The sequence below is a fragment of the Pelophylax lessonae genome (genome assembly GCF_965119305.1).
Source record: "Pelophylax lessonae genome assembly, chromosome: 3".
NCBI classification, from domain to species: Eukaryota; Metazoa; Chordata; class Amphibia; order Anura; family Ranidae; genus Pelophylax; species Pelophylax lessonae.
Genome location: NC_138770.1, coordinates 247397767 through 247416146, shown reverse-complemented (window position 1 = coordinate 247416146; position 18380 = coordinate 247397767). Strand labels below are relative to the sequence as shown.

Below are 18380 nucleotides of genomic sequence, written 5' to 3'. Positions count from 1 at the left end.
CATCCAGTGTGCACGAGGCCTAACATTTGTACCTTGGTATATTTAACCACTTGCCGACCGCTCACTGAGCTGGCACTGCGGCAAAGTGGCTCGATTCCGTCCAGCGACGTAGACCTATGTCGCTGGACTCCTCCGCTTGTGGGCGGCGCGCGCGCGCCACCAGAGGCTCGCTCCCACTGTATTCAGACACAGCGGGAGTCGGGCCAGAGGAGGAGAGGCTGTGATCACCGCCGCTCTTCCCCGATCGAGTGTGGAGATCCGCCCGCTTGTGTAAACCTTGTGTAAGCCTATGTGACAGGCAGGGACAGATTACAGGATTCAGCATAGCTGAACTTGCGATCTGTGTCTGTGTCACTCAATCCCCTCCCCCCACACACGTCAGTAAGCACCAGGCATACAATTAACTCCTAGATCACCAATAAAGTTAACCCCTTCCCTGCCAGTGTCATTATTGCAGTAACAGTGCATATTTTTTAGCACTGATTACTGTAGTAATGTCACTGGTGCCCCCAAAAGTGTCAAAACTGTTAGTCAGGGGTCCGATCTGTCCCCCGCAATGTCGCAGTCCCACAAAAAAAATCGCAGATCGTCGCCAGATCGCCGCCATTACTAGTTAAAAAAAAAACAATAAAAATGACATAAATTTCCCGTAGTTAGTAGCTGCGATAACTTTTGCGCAAACCAATCAAAATGCGCTTATTGCGATTTTTTTTACCAAAAATATGTAGCAGAAAGAAAAATGGCTTAAATGTTAAAAAATTTTGATTTTTACATTTTTTTGGGGGGAAATTTCATATAAAAAAATGTGAAAAATATTGTTATTTTTTCAAAATTGTCTCTCTTTTTTTGTTTATAGCGCAAAAAGTAAAAAACGCACAGGTGATCAAATACCACTAAAAGAAAGCTCTATTTGTGGGGAAAAAAAGGACATAAATTTACTTTGGGTACAGTGTCACACGATTGTGCAATTGTCCGTTAAAGTAGCGCAGTGCCGAATCACAAAATATGGCCTGGTCAGGAAGGGGGTAAAACCTTCCGGTCTTAAAGCGGTTAAAAATACGCTCATTGAGAATTTTTTTGTCAAAGACATGTAGCTAAATACATTTTGGCCTAAATATATGACAAAAATTGAATATATTGGATATTTTTTAACTGTCAAAGTAGAAAAATATTGTTATTTTTTCAAAATTGTCGCCATTTTTTTATTAATATCGCAAAAAATGAAAAGCGCAGAGGTGATCAAATACCACCAAAAGAAAGCTCTGTTTGTGGGAAAAAAAGGACATAAATTTCTTTTGGGTACGGCGTTGCATGACCGCCCAATTGTTAGTTAAATTCGCACAGTGCCAAGTTGCAAAAAGTTCCTGGACGTAAAGCAGGAAAATCCTCCAGTGGTAAAGTGGTTAAGGAGGTGTGTGTAGGCCAAACAGGGATGAATTGTCAGTGGAAATTTGGTAAGGAGCCGTCTTCCTCTGCCCTTTAGCATGACAAAAATACCTTCTAAAAGCCTGTGTGAACATTTCCTATTTTCAAGTCTCTTTTTCTCTAAGACTATTATATGAAGCAGTCAGGGAAGTGATTTGAATCAGATCCACAACAGGCTAATTTATCCATCTTGTTCTCTTGCTAGACTCACAGATAATAAATATTATGATGGTGACTCAGGCTAGAGAATTTGATTCATGGGAGATCTGGTTTTGAATAATCTGCCATACCCAATACAGGCTGGCATTAGTGAGCCAGTTTTTCTCCATGGTGATCAGTAATAATGGAGTTATTCGAATAATGTGTTTGTACCAACACAGGGAGTATATTTTAGAACTTCTCTCACTTAGATCAGAACAATGGCATGCTGTGGTCAGGCCTTTCTAAGTGTCTTCATCGGGACATGTGCACTGCACTCAAGACTGTAATTTTATGTACTGTTACCAGCTCTGATATTTTAGTTAAACATAGGCCAGGTGATGTAGTGTTTCTGTTGTCACACTACTACTGGTGATTTTGTCAAATTATTACTTTTAACTCCTAAAAATCTGGAAACATTCGGGCACAAAAAGTAATAAATTCTAAATCTTAGTGACAAACTCTTTCACAAAAATGCCAATCAGTGTATATATACATATATACCAAATTACCATTTTTTACAATCCATCCTTATGGAAAGCAATTGCTAGCTAATCTGTCCACTGATCAGTCACCTCTAAGGCTGCTTGAAGTGCAGAACAGTGATTGTCAGTCACCACTCTCTGCTCTGCTCCTCCAGTGTTCCATCCAGGCTGGAGAAAAAGCTGGGATGGCTGGATCTGGCTTTCAGCTATGCACTAAAAGGCAAAGCCATTCATCAATCAGGCACCTAGTGGATTACAAAAAAAGTGTCAGGATCCTTCCTGAGCCTGGCACGGCTCTGCCCCGTCAATTGATAGTGGGCAATAGCATGGGATCATCTTACTCTGGGTCATAGGAGTACAATAGTAAATGGACTCCTGTGACTCAAAGAGAAGTACAGTTAAACAATGTTTGACCATACTTCAGCTTTAAATAAATCCTGAATTGACAGGTTCTTTTAATACAAAACCTCATCTTCCCCCAACCTGTCCTCACAAACAACCACACACACGCAGGCACACACACGCACACACATGCACGCACACACATACACTGCAGTATTTGTGGATACCATGTTCTTCTAGATATAGCGTGCATGTGGCCTTCTGCCTTTCCTCCCACAGTGCAAGGCATGGTGTCTGAACAACAAATGACCAAGCCTGAGTGTTGTCATGTGGGGACAAGGGGAAGGTAATTAGCCCCATGTAAGGTCAAACAGCTTATGTAGAACCTTTTTCTTGGGGTTCCACTAGGGCAGTGGAGGGAAGGTAAGCATCGATGGGATGAGGGCGAGCTATTAGGAAAATCTGTCCACTTGCTCTGAATGAGGAGTGTGATCGGTTCATGAAATGATTTTCCACATTTTTGTTGCTTTCCTCTAATGTAACAAAAGGTAGCAACAATTTTTTTAATGAGAGTTGCTTTTTTTATGATGGCCTAGCATATGATATGGTAAAAGAAATAGAGAGAAATATGGGGGCTACCACTGCTGACCTTCTTCTGAAAAAACGACTTCCTTGAATGTCCATGTATCTCTGTATATGTCTATACTTTATCAGAGTTATTCACCCAAAGTATGCAGTAAGTAAGGTTAGAGCAAACCCCCATTCATTCTATATGCTTCAAAGCCAGATGTAATACTTAAAGTGTATCCAAACCCAAATTTAAAAAAATGATATATTTCCGCTTATTAGACCTTAGACGTGGTGCATTCGATTTCTTGCTCAAGGCCCTTTTTTCCCTTCATTTTCAACTGGTGGTTCTGCCAGTATCACAGATCCTGTCCTAGGGTGACAACATTCACTTAATGAATTGTATCTTTGGAGGAGTAGTGCTGTCATCCTTAGCAGCTCTCCTGATTTGGATTACAAGCAACCCCCATCTACACTTCTCCATTACATGAAGGGGCACTGCATTGTAGTTCCCAGAAGCTAGCTGAGAAAGCTTACATTTCTTTGAAATTTCAGTTCAGTGTACAGGAAGGACAAAAGATTCCTCACAAGATCAAGAGGTACTTGCTGATAATGTACTTAGCCTTAAAAAAGAGAACAAATGCAGCCACCACAACTAAGGATTGTAATCTGCAATATATTATATTTTTAATAATACGGTTAAAGAGGTACTCAACTCCCCTCACCCCACTACTGTTTTTTTCCCTCCTACCTGTAGTGCTTTGCTTTCTTCAATATACATGCTCATCCACAATGCTCCAGCATTGTCTTGCTATGCTCCTCTGTTCGGGTACCATACGCACAGCCATTTTGGTTTTCCTCAGCTGGCTGCCTCTTCCAATTGCAGACATCTATCACTGATGATGCATTGGACACGCCCCTCTGGCCCTACTGGGTGATGTAATGTAAGTATCCCAGGAGGCTGCAGGGCCAAGTAAATGCAATGTTCCTAAGCCCATTATAAAAAGTATTCTTTTAATCAACCTCCCTAATTTTAATAATTTTTGATATCTGAAAAGTTTGTATTTTGCTTTCTGCTAGGTAGAGGTATTATACTGTACACGTTATTTTATAGTGCTTTTCATCATAGGTAACAGTTTATATTTAATAATATAAATGCAAGCATTATTGCTTATTGCTTTAGGCTTTGTACACACAGTGTTTTTTTAAATCTTAGCTTAAAACATTATCCTGAAGTCAATTGCTTTCCACAAGCATTTACAAAGCATTTAAACAGCATTTTTAATCTTTGCTGAAAGCACTCCTTTGAAGAGGGTTGCATTCAAAAATCGTTTACAAAATCATTTAAAAAGCGGAGACCTTCTTACTTAAAGCCTTTAAGGAACCCTTGAGCTCCAATGTTCAGAATACAGATTTTAATACTAAATTACTAATGATGGCTGTCACTTTAAAGAAATTTCCAGGCAACAAGTGTAATCAGTTAGCTACTAATGCTATCCAGAAAACACTGTAGCTGTGTTTTAGAAAGTTAAATTAAAGTAGTACTAAAGCCTCTTTTGTTTAAAAACCAACAGATTAGTAATCATTTGCTTATTACAGTATAGTAAAAAATGTCCTCATAAACCATTCATAAAATGTATTTTCTTCCATTATGTAACTGCACCCTCCCTCTTCCTGTGTACTATTTCCCGGAACGTCCTGTTGGGGAACACGTGTAATAACATAATTTTACTATAACATAATAACATAAGTCAGCAGAATACATTCATTACGACTACATGTCCCAGTGATTGTGCCAGCAAAGTGCATGGTCATTCAGAAAATTTTGCAGACTTGAGGAACCTGTCTGAGCTCACACCCTGTAGCACTGTCAGATCACTGGGTGGAGGCCGATGTGCTGAGAGGGCTTCCCTTGCAGCTCGGTGCGAATCACCCCTGGAAGTGAGACAGGAGGTGACGCGACCCAAGTAGCACTGGATGCTTGTGGTGGTGCAGGTGGATGGCTGAGAGGGATATCCGGGTCCCTTCTGAGAAGCTCCAGTGAAAGCAAGCAGTGCAGTGGTAAATGCCAGGCCGGGGGTCATACACGTGTGGTCAGTCCAAGTAACAGCAAGCCGGGGTCAGTACACAAGTTAGCAGGCAGAAGCAGATCCGTAGAGCAAGCCGGGGTCGGTACACAGGTTATCAGGCAGAGACAAGTCCGTGGAGAAAGCCGGGGTCGGTACACAAGCAAACAGGCAGAGACAAGTCCCTGGAGCAGGCCGGGGTCACAACAGGAAACAGGAAGCAGGAAGCAGGAAACAGGAAACAGGAAGCTGACGATAATCCAGCACTGGATGAGAGGGTGAGCGATCCTTAAGAGGAGGCTGGGTTGGTACGATGTGCGACATGACGCACACGCATGCGCACTCGCCTAGATGGATCGTAGGCTGCCCAGCGGCGTCTGAGTCCCTGACAGTGCCCCCCCCCCAAAGGGCAGCCTCCGGATGCCCAACTGGGCTTGTTTTTCAGGGAACTTGTCATGGAATTCTTTTATGAGTTTAGGGGCGTGAATGTTACTTACAGGTTCCCATGAATTGTCCTCAGGGGGGTAACCTTTCCATTTGATTAAGTATTGCGTAGAATTACCCTTCTTCCGACAATCCAGGATGGACTCGACCTCGAATTCCGATTCCCCCTCCACCGTGATTGGGGGTGGAGGCGGCTCTTCCCTCCCTGGGAAGGGACTAGGCATTGCAGGCTTCAGCAGGGAAGCATGGAACACCGGATGAATCTTGTAGGAGCCTGGTAGGGTCAGTTCAAAGGCCACAGGGTTGATGATCCTCCTGATCTTGAAGGGTCCGATAAACCTTGGTCCTAATTTCTTAGAAGGACATGAGATCTTTAGGTTGATTGAGGAGAGCCAGACTTCATCCCCAATCTTAAATGCAGGATTTTCCTTTTTCCCGAGATCGTGGAATCTTTTGTACTCCTGTTGCGCTTTTGCGATGTTATCCTGTAGCAGTCGATAATTGGTTTTAATGGTAGTTATCCGATCCTGTACTGCAGGAACTAATGACTCAGGTAAGATGTTGGGTAAAAAGGATGGATGGAACCCGTAGTTTGCCCAAAACGGAGTCTGGTTAGTTGCAGAGTGCAAAGAGTTGTTATATGCAAACTCCGCGCAGGGAAGAAGCGGGACCCAGTTATCTTGAGAGCAGGTACAGAAGCAACGCAGATACTGTTCAAGGGTCTGATTGGTTCGTTCGGTTTGCCCATTACTCTGCGGATGATAGGCAGACGATAGGCAAACCTCAATAGACAGAGACTTACAGAGTTCTCTCCAGAACTTGGAAGTGAACTGAACACCTCTATCTGAGACTATACTGTCCGGGAGTCCGTGTAGCCTGACCACTTCTTTTATAAAGGCATTGGCTGTGTCAACTGCAGAGGGTGTGCCCATCATGGGCAGAAAGTGAGCCATCTTAGAGAGACGGTCTACAACCACCAGAACGGTGGTAAACCCTTCCGAGGGTGGCAGTTCCACTATGAAGTCCATAGAGATTCCCTTCCATGGTTGTTCAGGGATTGGCAGTGGTCTCAGTAGACCCCAGGATTTAGTTTTAGCTCCCTTATTCCGCTGGCACGTGACACATGAACTTACATAGTTGGTACAGTCCCGGACCAGATTTGGCCACCAGAAGAGATGCTGAATGAGCTCACACGTCTTCTTGACCCCGAAATGGCCGGCCAGCTTGTGGTCGTGTAAGGTTTCCAAGACCTGTAGTCTAGCTTGTGCTGGGACAAAGATCTTTTCACGGTACCATAAGAATCCTTCTTGTCGTCTCAAGGAAGAGACACCCGGCTCTATACAGTGAACGGAAGCTTGCTGGATTGCTGACCGTAAATCAGTCTGGATAAGTAAAAAATTTTGAGCCGAAAGAATGGTGTTAGGCTCAGTCGTATTTGGAATGTCTGGAAACATCCGGGAAAGGGCGTCTGCCTTCCCATTCTTTGATCCTGGTCTGTAGGTTAGGTGAAAGTTAAATCGAGAAAAGAATAAGGCCCATCGGGCCTGACGGGGTCTCAGGCGTTTAGCTGTCCTGAGATACTCCAGGTTTTTGTGGTCTGTGTAAATCATGATGGGATGAGCAGCCCCTTCCAGTAGGTATCGCCATTCCTCCAAGGCGCATTTTATGGCCAGAAGTTCCCGGTCCCCCACATCATAGTTCCTCTCAGGAGGAGTCATTTTCCGGGAGAAAAAGGCAACGGGGTGAAGAAGGGCCTTTGGGCCTAGACGTTGAGACAGAATTGCTCCAGTGGCTATTTCTGATGCATCTACTTCAAGCACATAGGCCATGGTTGGGTCAGGATGCTGAAGAATAGGTGCCGAGATAAACAAGGTTTTTAACTTGTCGAAAGCCATTTGAGCATCTTGCGACCAATGGAAACGCACCTGTTGACGAGTCAGCTGGGTAATAGGTGAAATAATTGTGGAGAATCCTTTTATAAATCTTCTATAGAAGTTGGCAAACCCCACGAATCGTTGGACCCCCTTCTTATCGGTGGGGGCTGGCCATTCCAGGATGGACTTCACCTTTTGTGGGTCCATGGAAATGCCGTTGGTGGAAATAATAAGCCACAGGAATTGGATGGAGCTCTTTTCGAACTCACACTTTTCTGCCTTTACATAAAGACCATGTTCCCTTAGGGTAGACAGTACTCTCTTAACATGGACCCGGTGGAGCTCGAGGTTGGGAGAAAAGATGAGTATATCGTCCAGGTAGACGATGAGAAAGTTATCCAGAAATTCCCGGAAGATATCGTTGACCAGATGTTGGAAGGTGGCCGGAGCATTACATAGCCCGAAGGGCATGACCAAGTACTCGAAATGGCCAAAACGAGTTCTAAAGGCCGTTTTCCATTCATCCCCCTTCCGGATGCGGACCAGGTTGTAAGCTCCGCGGAGATCCAATTTTGTGAAGACCCGGGCTGAGCGGAAGCGTTGGAACAGTTCTGGAATAAGGGGTAGAGGGTACCGATTTTTAATAGTGATCTTATTAAGTTCCCTGTAGTCCACACAGGGTCTGAGGGTACCGTCCTTCTTTTCCACAAAGAATATGCCCGCTCCTGCTGGTGAAGAAGAGGGGCGAATAAAACCTTTTTCCAGGTTTTCATTAACATAGACTCGGAGGGTCTCCAATTCTTTTTCTGACAGAGGGAATATCCTCCCGAAAGGAATCTCTGCACCTGGAAGAAGCTCGATAGGACAGTCGTAGGGTCTGTGCGGAGGAAGAGCTTCGGCCTTTTTCTTGTCGAAAACGTCTGTGAATTCCCCATAGACTGTGGGGACGTTTTCGGGAAGATCCGATACTGGACCGACGGCCAGGCAGGCAGCAGGGATATTGGATCCTGAAGGAAGGCAATGATTCAGACAATAGTTAGAGGTAAAGGCGACCTTTTTATTAACCCAATCAATTTGCGGATTATGGGCCTGAAGCCAAGGAAGTCCTAAGATGATAGGAAACATAGGTGAGGACAGGACATCGAAGCAAAGGAACTCTTGGTGATGGGAGTCTGTTGTGGTGAAGATAGGGTGTGTCTCTTCACTGACTGGTCCAGAACTGGGCAGGGTGCCATCCGCTAACAGGATATGGAGTTGTTGCTTCTTGGCTTGCAGAGGGACACCCAATCTCTTGGCTAGTGAGTGGTCCAAGAAGCAGCTGCTTGCCCCAGAGTCAATGATTGCCAGGAGCGGAATCTTCTCTTCTGCTACCTGTAAAGAGACAGGGAGAACCAGATGAGCAGGGGATGGTTTGGCAATTTGACAATTCAGCAGAGGTCGGGTGTAGCACTTACTGGGCCTTACTGGGCAGCTGCGCAAGAAGTGGCCGGATTCCCCACAGTAAAGGCAGAGATTGGCCTGGCGTCGACGTTGCCTCTCTTCAGGGGTCAAAGAGGAACGGATCAGCCCTATTTGCATAGGCTCCCCCTCAGGTCCCGTGGTGGAAAAAGGCTCAGGATGCGGTGAGGCAGCAAGTGGAACCTTGGGCATTACCCAGGTGGGCCGAGCCCCTTGAAGACGCTCCGAGCGTCTCTCCCGCAAGCGCCTGTCCAGCTGAATCGCTAGCGAGATCAGGTCTTCCAGAGATGCGGGGGCCTCTACCCGAGCTAGTTCGTCCTTAAGGGCTTCAGACAGTCCATGTCGGTACTGGTACTTAAGGGCTGCCTCATTCCAGTCCGTGTCCGCGGCCCATCGGCGGAAGTCAACGGTGTAATCCTCCACAGGACGTTTATTCTGCTGTAGGGCGTGCAGAGCGGATTCGGCCGTGACTGTACGTTGCGGATCCTCATATAGTTGGGCCATGGCCTCAAAGAAAGAGGTCACGGAATTCAGGGCTGGACTCTTTTGCTCCAGGAGGTTATGAGCCCAGGTCTGGGGCTCTTCAGCCAGCAGAGAGATTATAAACCCCACTTTGACCGTCTCGGAAGAGAAGGTTCTAGGTTGAAGTGCCAAGTACAGAAGACAGGCGTTTTTAAAAGACCTGAATTTTCTTCGCTCCCCACGAAAGCGTTCAGGAGTGGGGACCCTGGGTTCAGGTGTGGTAGCCGTGACTGGTCCTTGCGGAGGAGAGACAGGCACCGAGCTGGCAGGAGGTTGATTGGGGTTAGCAGGAGGTGGTGAGCCTGCAAGATTTAATACTCGACCCTCCAGCTGGAAGTAGCCATCCTGCAGTCTTTGAACTGCTTGGGTCAGACTGGAAACTTGCTGACACAGTGCCTCGAGCTGGGAAGCGCCTCTGTCGGCCTCTGACATGGCTGGATTATACTGTCAGATCACTGGGTGGAGGCCGATGTGCTGAGAGGGCTTCCCTTGCAGCTCGGTGCGAATCACCCCTGGAAGTGAGACAGGAGGTGACGCGACCCAAGTAGCACTGGATGCTTGTGGTGGTGCAGGTGGATGGCTGAGAGGGATATCCGGGTCCCTTCTGAGAAGCTCCAGTGAAAGCAAGCAGTGCAGTGGTAAATGCCAGGCCGGGGGTCATACACGTGTGGTCAGTCCAAGTAACAGCATGCCGGGGTCAGTACACAAGTTAGCAGGCAGAAGCAGATCCGTAGAGCAAGCCGGGGTCGGTACACAGGTTATCAGGCAGAGACAAGTCCGTGGAGAAAGCCGGGGTTGGTACACAAGCAAACAGGCAGAGACAAGTCCGTGGAGCAGGCCGGGGTCACAACAGGAAACAGGAAGCAGGAAGCAGGAAACAGGAAACAGGAAGCTGACGATAATCCAGCACTGGATGAGAGGGTGAGCGATCCTTAAGAGGAGGCTGGGTTGGTACGATGTGCGACATGACGCACACGCATGCGCACTCGCCTAGATGGATCGTAGGCTGCCCAGCGGCGTCTGAGTCCCTGACAAGCACTGTCACATCAGCAAATTGAAGTTGTTTTTTTTACCCATTACAAGTATTATAAAAAAAAAAGGGAACCACTGTTAATTAGGTCACTTGTATGTGTCTGCGTAGACAGCATTCACACATTATATGCTATATTTAATAGCAATAGCTATGATTAAGCACTGTTTGTAGTGCGAAACGCGTCAGTTGTCTTTGATCCATATCTCTGTATGCTGTGGTGCTTTATCCTCTTTTCAATAAATATTTGCATGGCTGTCCAGACACACTTTTTGTTCTATATAGCATTCACACATTGGTCTGTAGCCTCCAAAAAAGATTGACTCCAGTGGGGGTCCACAGGGAAAAATACCACCCCAAATCAGTATATAAGGGCCAGTTTTTTCAGCTGCAAATTAAAACTTTAGAACATCTAGGAGCAGCATCTATTGTAAAGCTGCTCATTATTCCTTATGAACCATAGGAAATTCAATCAGTAGGTAGCCCTGTTGGCACCATTTATATCCAATATCATGCAACTGAAAAATGAAAATAACTGGGTGGAAAATTTTGAGCCAATTAGTGCCTGCATACATGTACAGCATACATATACAATAGCTTAAAGGAGTTTTAAAGTCAGAAAGGTTTTTATCTTAATGAATTCTATGCATTAGGATAAAGAAAACCTTCTGTGTGTAGCAGTCTCCCCAGCACCCCCTAATACATACCTTTGCCCCCTCTCTGTACAGCGATGTCCCTTGGCCGCCCTGGGACTCTCCCTCCTGATTAGCTGAGATACAGCCATTGGCTCCCGCGGCTGTCAATCAAAGTCAGTGAGCCAATCAGGAGAGAGATGGGGCCGGGCCGAACAGCTGCTCCATGTCTGAAAGGACACACGGAGCTGCAGCTCAGCTCAGGTGCCCCCATAGCAAGTTGCTTGCTCTGGGGGCACTCGATAGGAAGGAGGGGCTTGGAGCAGGAACGAGGGACCCGAGAAGAGAAGGATCTGGGCTGCTCTATACAAAACCAACTGCACAGAGGAGGTAAGGATAGCATATTTGTTATATAACCACTTGCCGACCGCCGCACGCCGATCTACGTCGGCGGTCAGCCCCTCACAGGCAAAGTGACGTAGGGCTACGTCACTAGCTTGTGAGGGTCTAGGGAGCGAGCGCGCGCCGCCGGAGGCGCGCTCCCGCTCCCGCGTGGTCACGGACCCCCCCGCGCGTGTGACCGGCGGACCCGATGTCCGCCGGCCACTCTGCGATCGGCGGGGGAGAGGGAGAAAGTCAGGCAGCTTGTGTAAACAAGCTGCCTGTCATTCTCCCCTCTGTATGAGAGCTGATCATATGGATCTACTATGTAGATCCATTGATCACTCTGCATACAGCTGAAGCCACAGCCAATCACAGTAAGAATCACGCCCCTAGGGACACACACAGCCCCTCCCTCTCAAATAAAGTTAACCCCTTCACTACCAGTGTATTTTTACAGTAACAGTGCATATATATAGCACTGATTACTGTAGAAATGTCACTGGTAACCCCAAAAGTGTCAAAAATGTCAGTCAAGGGTCCGATCTGTCCGCCCCAATGTCGCAGTACCGCAAAAAAAATCGCAGATCGCCGCCATTACGCGTTAAAAAAAAAAACAACAAAAATGACAAAAATCTTTCCCTTAGTCAGTAAACGCAATAACTTTTGCGCAAACCAATCAAAATACACTTTTTGCGATTTTTTTTACCAAACATAGGTAGCATAGAACAAATTGGCCGAAAATGTTAAAAAATTTTGATTTTTACATTTTTTTTGGGGGAATTTCATATAAAAAAAAGGGAAAAATATTGCTATTTTTGCAAAATTGACGCTCTTTTTTTGTTTATAGCGCGTGATCAAAAAATCGCACAGGTGATCAAATACCGCCAAAAGAAAGCTCTGTTTATGGGAAAAAAAGGACGCCAAATTCGTTTAGGTACAGAGTCGCACGACCGCGCAATTGTGTGTTAAAGTCACGCAGTGCCGAATCGCAAAATACCCCCTGGTCGTTTAGCAGCCAAATCCTCCGGGGCTTAAGTGGTTAAAAAAAAAAAAAAATGTGACTTTACGATCACTTTGAGTGGGAGATTTGCGCATCTGTGCACTTTAATGTGAATGGAGCTATTTTTTAGTTTTATTTTGTTCAGCCCGCAGACCAGCTTAAAGTGGAAATAAACCCTCCTATTCTTTTACAGCCAAGTAAGCGGCTATCTTAGCTTCTACTTGATCAGCAGTTGCCATGGTGCTGCACATGCGATTAGCTATTACACTAACCATTTGATGGCTTGACTGTTCAGTTGAGAGCATGGCATGCCTTGAATGTTACTCTTTTGGGCCTCTGAAAGTGAGTTAGAGGGTACAAAGGGACAGGAGGAACACAAGTGCTGGAAAATGTAGTACACAGAACTCCAAACTGGAGATGCTAACCAGGAAGATCCAGGACAACATGTGGGCAAGAGTGTCAGGTGAAGAATTAGCAGAACTAGCAGAAGATAAGGGGGGAATCTGGCTTGTCTGAAGATTCAGGCAGGTAGCAGGACTATACAAGTCAGCAGCTGAATCTGGACGTGGTGCAATCAGGCATTTGGCAATGATGTGAAGCAGTAGTGAAATCACAAGTCGTGGTCAGTAATGAGCAGGCAATGCAGTACAAAATCAAAAGCTAAATCAAGCTATGGGGACAAAGTCATAGTCTAAAACTGGTTGGCTGATAATACGGAGCAGGATCTAAAATCAGGCCAGGAGGTCAAGAAGGTAGAAACACGATGAAGACCAGTCAACACTGACAATAAGGTCTCATGCACACTGGACGTTTTCAAAGCTGCTGTTTTTGGCATCAGGCATTTTTTCTGCAGCCAGTAAACTCCCCAGCATGTTTTTCTATGTGTTCGTGCACACATAGGCTGTTATCAGCAGTTCTTGGCAGGGGCGTTTTCTGGCTGGAAAAAACCCAGAAGCTTTTGTGGGAGTATAGGTTTGCAAAAAAAAAGCTAAAAAACGCTACAGCTGAAAAAAGCTAAAAAAACGCTACTACAAAAAAGCTGAAAAACTCCTTCTACAGCTACACCTTTCTACTGGCATTTTGATAACGTCCAATGTGCATGAGGCCCAAGTTGGAGCATCCTTTAAACAGGTGGTCTGACCACAAAATTGATTCTCGGCATGCACACATCTGCGTGCATTCCTGCCCGCACACACATGCCTAGATTTCACTATGTTCAAGGCCACAAGCAGATATATGCGCATGCACAGATCTCTGAGCCAGCTGGCTAACAGGAAATCCCTGTTAACAGCAAATGTTCCTTAACAAGGTGTGTTGGGATGTCATCACAAATAAATGTAACATGGTTTGCTGAAAGCTACTGCAACAAGATATCTATTTGGGAACATGTTACATGTTCTGCTTGTTTTTAGGGTGGAACATTTAACATGTTCCCACTACTGCAGCCTCTCCCTGACCCGCTGCCTCTAGTGACAGCAGGCCATGGATCTTCTCCCCAAACTAGCTGTCACAATTGTTTTAAAAAAGTGGCCGTGTGGGGCTCCGCTCACACAGCCATTTCATACATTCACAAAGTTCTGCGAATGGGAGAACTGCAAGTACCGACAGCCTTTTCGGCTATCAGATAGTAGTTCTTAATGAACTACCAGGGTGTTGTTAAGCGCTCTAGGTAGTTTGTTTCTACTTGTCATTGTGTAACTGCCAACTCATATGAAGTAGGAGCACACAGCTTGTACTGACAGTCTGCAAGAGTCCTGCATTGCATTCGCAATTTGCTGGGGTGCAATGCTTTGCAGGCTCCTAGTAAAAAAAATAAATAAATGCAAATTTATTTTGGAGGTAGAGAATTATCATTTTTTTGTAACAAAGATGAATATTTCCTTTAAAATTATAGCTGGTGTTAAATGGATGATGGGAACATATACCACAGTTTGAAAAATAATTTTAACATAAATATCTGGAAAGATAGCTGTGGCATTATTTATTTATTTTTTTCCCCTGGTGTTGATGCACATGTATATGCTACCTCTAGGTTGAAGTGTTCCATGACTGGGATTTGAACCAACAACCCTAGTGCTGCCAGGTAGTGGTGCTAACCACTTAGCCATTGTGCAGGCAACAAGTGGCTAGCCATTATGCCTAGCAGCAGACATGGGAGTAAGTCTCGAGTCTTAACCTTCAAGTCTCAAGAAAGTCCCAAGTTACTGTGGCGAAAAGCAAGCAAGTCAAGTCGAGTCCCTGCTAGAAGTCAAGCAAGTCAAGTCAAGTCATTTATTTTGGTCAAGTAACAAATCAAGTCAAAATACTGATCTACCCCAATTTTCACCTATAAATCAGTTAAAAGTCAGTGGACAGGAAAGGTTTTGTTTTATTTTCAACAAACAAACAAACACTTTGAATGCCCAAACAGCTTAAAATCCTTCGTCCCGTCATGTTTCAACACCGCAGTCACTAAAAACATGTTAAGTATTTCCATTGTTCAACAGCCAGTGTCCTAAAAATCAGAACACACTGAGGTATTTTAAGGGACTGTGGTGTCAGAAACATAACAGGCACATTATTTTGCTTTAACACATCTTGAGAAAATGCAAATATTTATTAACTTAAAAAAATAAAGTCATTTCGAGTCATATGTCTCAAGTCAAAGTCAAGTCTCAAGTCATGAATACCAAGTCAAAGTCAAGTCAAGTCTTTTATTAATTTTAGTCAAGCAAGGCTCAAGTGCTCAAACTGGTGACTTAAGTCAGATTTAAGTCAAGTCATGTGACTCAAGTCCCCCACCTCTGCCTAGCAGCACCAGAGTCATAGGGTCATAGGTTCAAATCCCAACCATGACACTACCTGATTGGAGCTTGCTTGCTCTCCCTGTGCAGATTTCCTCCAGGTACTCTAGTTTCCTCCGACAACATGCTGCTAGGCTAATTGGATCCTGTCTAAATTGACCCTAGTATGTGTATATGTGAGTTAGGGACCAGTGGTGGCTGGTGCTCAAAATTTTGGGGGGGGGGGGGGGCGCAAAAAGAAAAATGTAATAGGTATTGCTTCGCGGCAAAAACGCGGTAAAAAAATTGCATGACTTTGAGGTCATGGTACAGGCATGGCACAGGTGATGGTATAGGCATGGCACAGGTGATGGCACAGGTGATGGCATAGGCATGGCACAGGTGATGGCACAGGTGATGGCATAGGCATGGCACAGGTGATGGCATAGGCATGGCACAGGTGATGGCACAGGTGATGACATAGGCATGGCACAGGTGATGGCATAGGCATGGCACAGGTGATGGCATAGGCATGGCACAGGTGATGGCACAGGTGATGGCATAGGCATGGCACAGGTGATGGCATAGGCATGGCACAGGTGATGGCATAGGCATGGCACAGGTGATGGCATAGGTATGGCACAGGTGATGGCATAGGCATGGCACAGGTGATGGCACATGTGATGGCATAGGCATGGTACAGGTGATGGCATAGGTATGGCACAGGTGATGGCACAGGTGATGGCATAGGCATGGCACAGGTGATGGCATAGGCATGGCACAGGTGAAGGCACAGGTGATGGCATAGACATGGCACAGGTGATGGCATAGGCATGGCACAGGTGATGGCACAGGTGATGGCATAGGCATGGCACAGGTGATGGCATAGACATGGCACAGGTGATGGCACATGTGATGGCATAGGCATGGCACAGGTGATGGCATAGGCATGGCACAGGTGTTGGCACAGGTGATGGCATAGGCATGGCACAGGTGATGGCATAGGCATGGCACAGGTGATGGCACAGGTGATGGCATAGGCATGGCACAGGTGATGGCACAGGTGATGGCATAGGCATGGCACAGGTGATGGTACAGGCATGGCACAGGTGAGGGCACAGGTCGGCTTCAATCACTTACCTTCTGACGACGGCGGGATTCCGGGAACCGAGACGAGCAGCGCCGTGGACGTCCTCCTCTTGTCTTCTGTCTTCCGGTCCGGGCGGCGGGAAGGAGATCGGGCGGTGACGGTGCGTGACTGACGCACGCACCGGCACCGCCCCCATTGCGAGTCAGCTGGAGCTGGAGACTGGACCAATCACAGCCAGGATATCACGAAGGTGGGCGTGGCTCAGCGCTTTTTCCTGCGCCCAGGTTACGCCCCCAGAAGGCAGCCAATCGGCTCCTCTTCTGGGTTGTAAACCCCACCCCCCCCCCCCCCCATAGCCACCAGGCCCAGTGCATAGGCCTGCGAACACGATTTTTTTTCTTCAAAACTTTATTTGTTCTTTTTGTCATTTTTTTTTCTTTTCTTTTTTTAGGGGGGGGGGGGGGGTGGCGCTCTGGCGCCCCCTATGCATGGGCCGCCACTGTTAGGGACCTTAGATTGTAAGCTTCTTGAGAGCAGGGACTGATGTTAATGTATAATAAATATGTGAAGCGCTGCATAAATTGATGACACTATATAAGTACCTGTAATAAATAAATAATAGGTGTTCAGATCTGAAAGCTAAATTAGAATTGATCTAGTATACGTGCAGGTAACTTCCTCAGATATCTAGTGTTCCTGTCTGGTCAGCATTGCCTATAGGAAGATGAGCTCTGATACCATTCCTGGTCTAGCTCTCAGCTCTAACTGGTTCATTTCCAGGTACTAGCAGGAATGTAAATATGGAATGAATCAACTTTTTCCACATTTTCTTTAGCAGTCCTTTTTATGAAGAACAGATTTTCCACAGAGGAAATTAAAAAGTACATAAAACTGGGAAACTGTGGTGTTGTTGAGAACAGCGTCGGCTTTCAACGTCATTTTATAACTAGTGGCATATATACAAATGGCATTAATAGAGGCTACAAAGTTTGTTTCAATTAGCTCAGATTTTCTTACAGAAGATGAATTATCACCATTTGCCTAGAATAACATTTTTTTTTTTTACAAAGCAATGTTTATTGTTATTGGTGAGCCTTCAAATAGAAGTTACAACTCTTTTTTCAACGCATGATTCATATGCTGGCTTTTCTGTGTTAATTGGCTGAATTTAAAAGGTCATTTATAATTTTCAACCATTTCCCAAACTTTGAAAACATTATTTTTTTTAGCTGTAATTTACATCAGACTGTATTGTTTTCTTTCTTTCTTTTTTTTTGTTCATCTCTTTTTATCAGTGCTGTTTCTAAGATTTTTTTTTCCTTGCATGTGTTTTGTGTAACTGTTTAGATGACATTCTTTGCTAGAAATTTCTAAAATAGATTTTGTTTTGCTTTTGTTTTGTTCTTTCAAAATAATAGCCTGTAAATGTAAGGCTGGTTTTAATGCAATTGATGTGGACAGCAAAAAAAAAAAAAAACCTGATCTTTACACTGAGATATCTGGATTGCCATCTGAATACAATCCTCATGTAAAACAGATGCTATAAGTTTGTGTTTAGAATAACATGACTTTATTGTTTGTGCGGGTACCTCAATGAGTTAGCCTTTGGCAATATTTGGCTTTTCCTATAGCCTGTGGGGTGGACATTTTTTGCTTTGCTATCTTAAAGTATATTTTTCCCACTGTAATACCAGAAATATATAACTTTTATTGTTCATCTTTCAGATAAAATGTTGTAAAAGCATAGGGCTAGAGAGATTCATGTGTTTCTTCTATGACTCCCACAGGATGAGCAGCTGTCAGGTCAGTCCTCACTCTACAGCCCAAAGGCATCAAAAGCTGGGAGAGAGGGAGAGCTATTCTGCAGACGAGCACAATCACACAGCTATCTGATGGCCACTGTGTCTGAGTCATCCTTGAGTGACCCCTCCATCGATCGGAAACCACAGGTTACTACTTACACTGTCCATTTTGGCAGGCCAACGCGATCAAGGTACGGCAAAAACCACAAGCAATGCTGATGAGTTATTAGTTTAGTGTCATTCACATTTTGTTAACATTTAAGGTTTATTTTATTATAGAACATATACTGTGAAAAAAA

At 45.2% G+C, this 18380-nt stretch overlaps 1 protein-coding gene across 1 annotated transcript in view; it reads left to right on the top strand.

The window, feature by feature from the left end:
- The window catches only part of LOC309550822 (uncharacterized protein), a gene marked incomplete at both ends in the record, with an annotated part of 410136 nt that overhangs the window by 271584 nt on the left and 120172 nt on the right, over window positions 1-18380 (top strand). The window contains one exon of the mRNA XM_082251167.1: window positions 18067-18272. Within this exon, the coding sequence (XP_082107293.1) occupies window positions 18067-18272 (206 nt within the window). The remainder of the gene's footprint in view (window positions 1-18066; window positions 18273-18380) is intronic.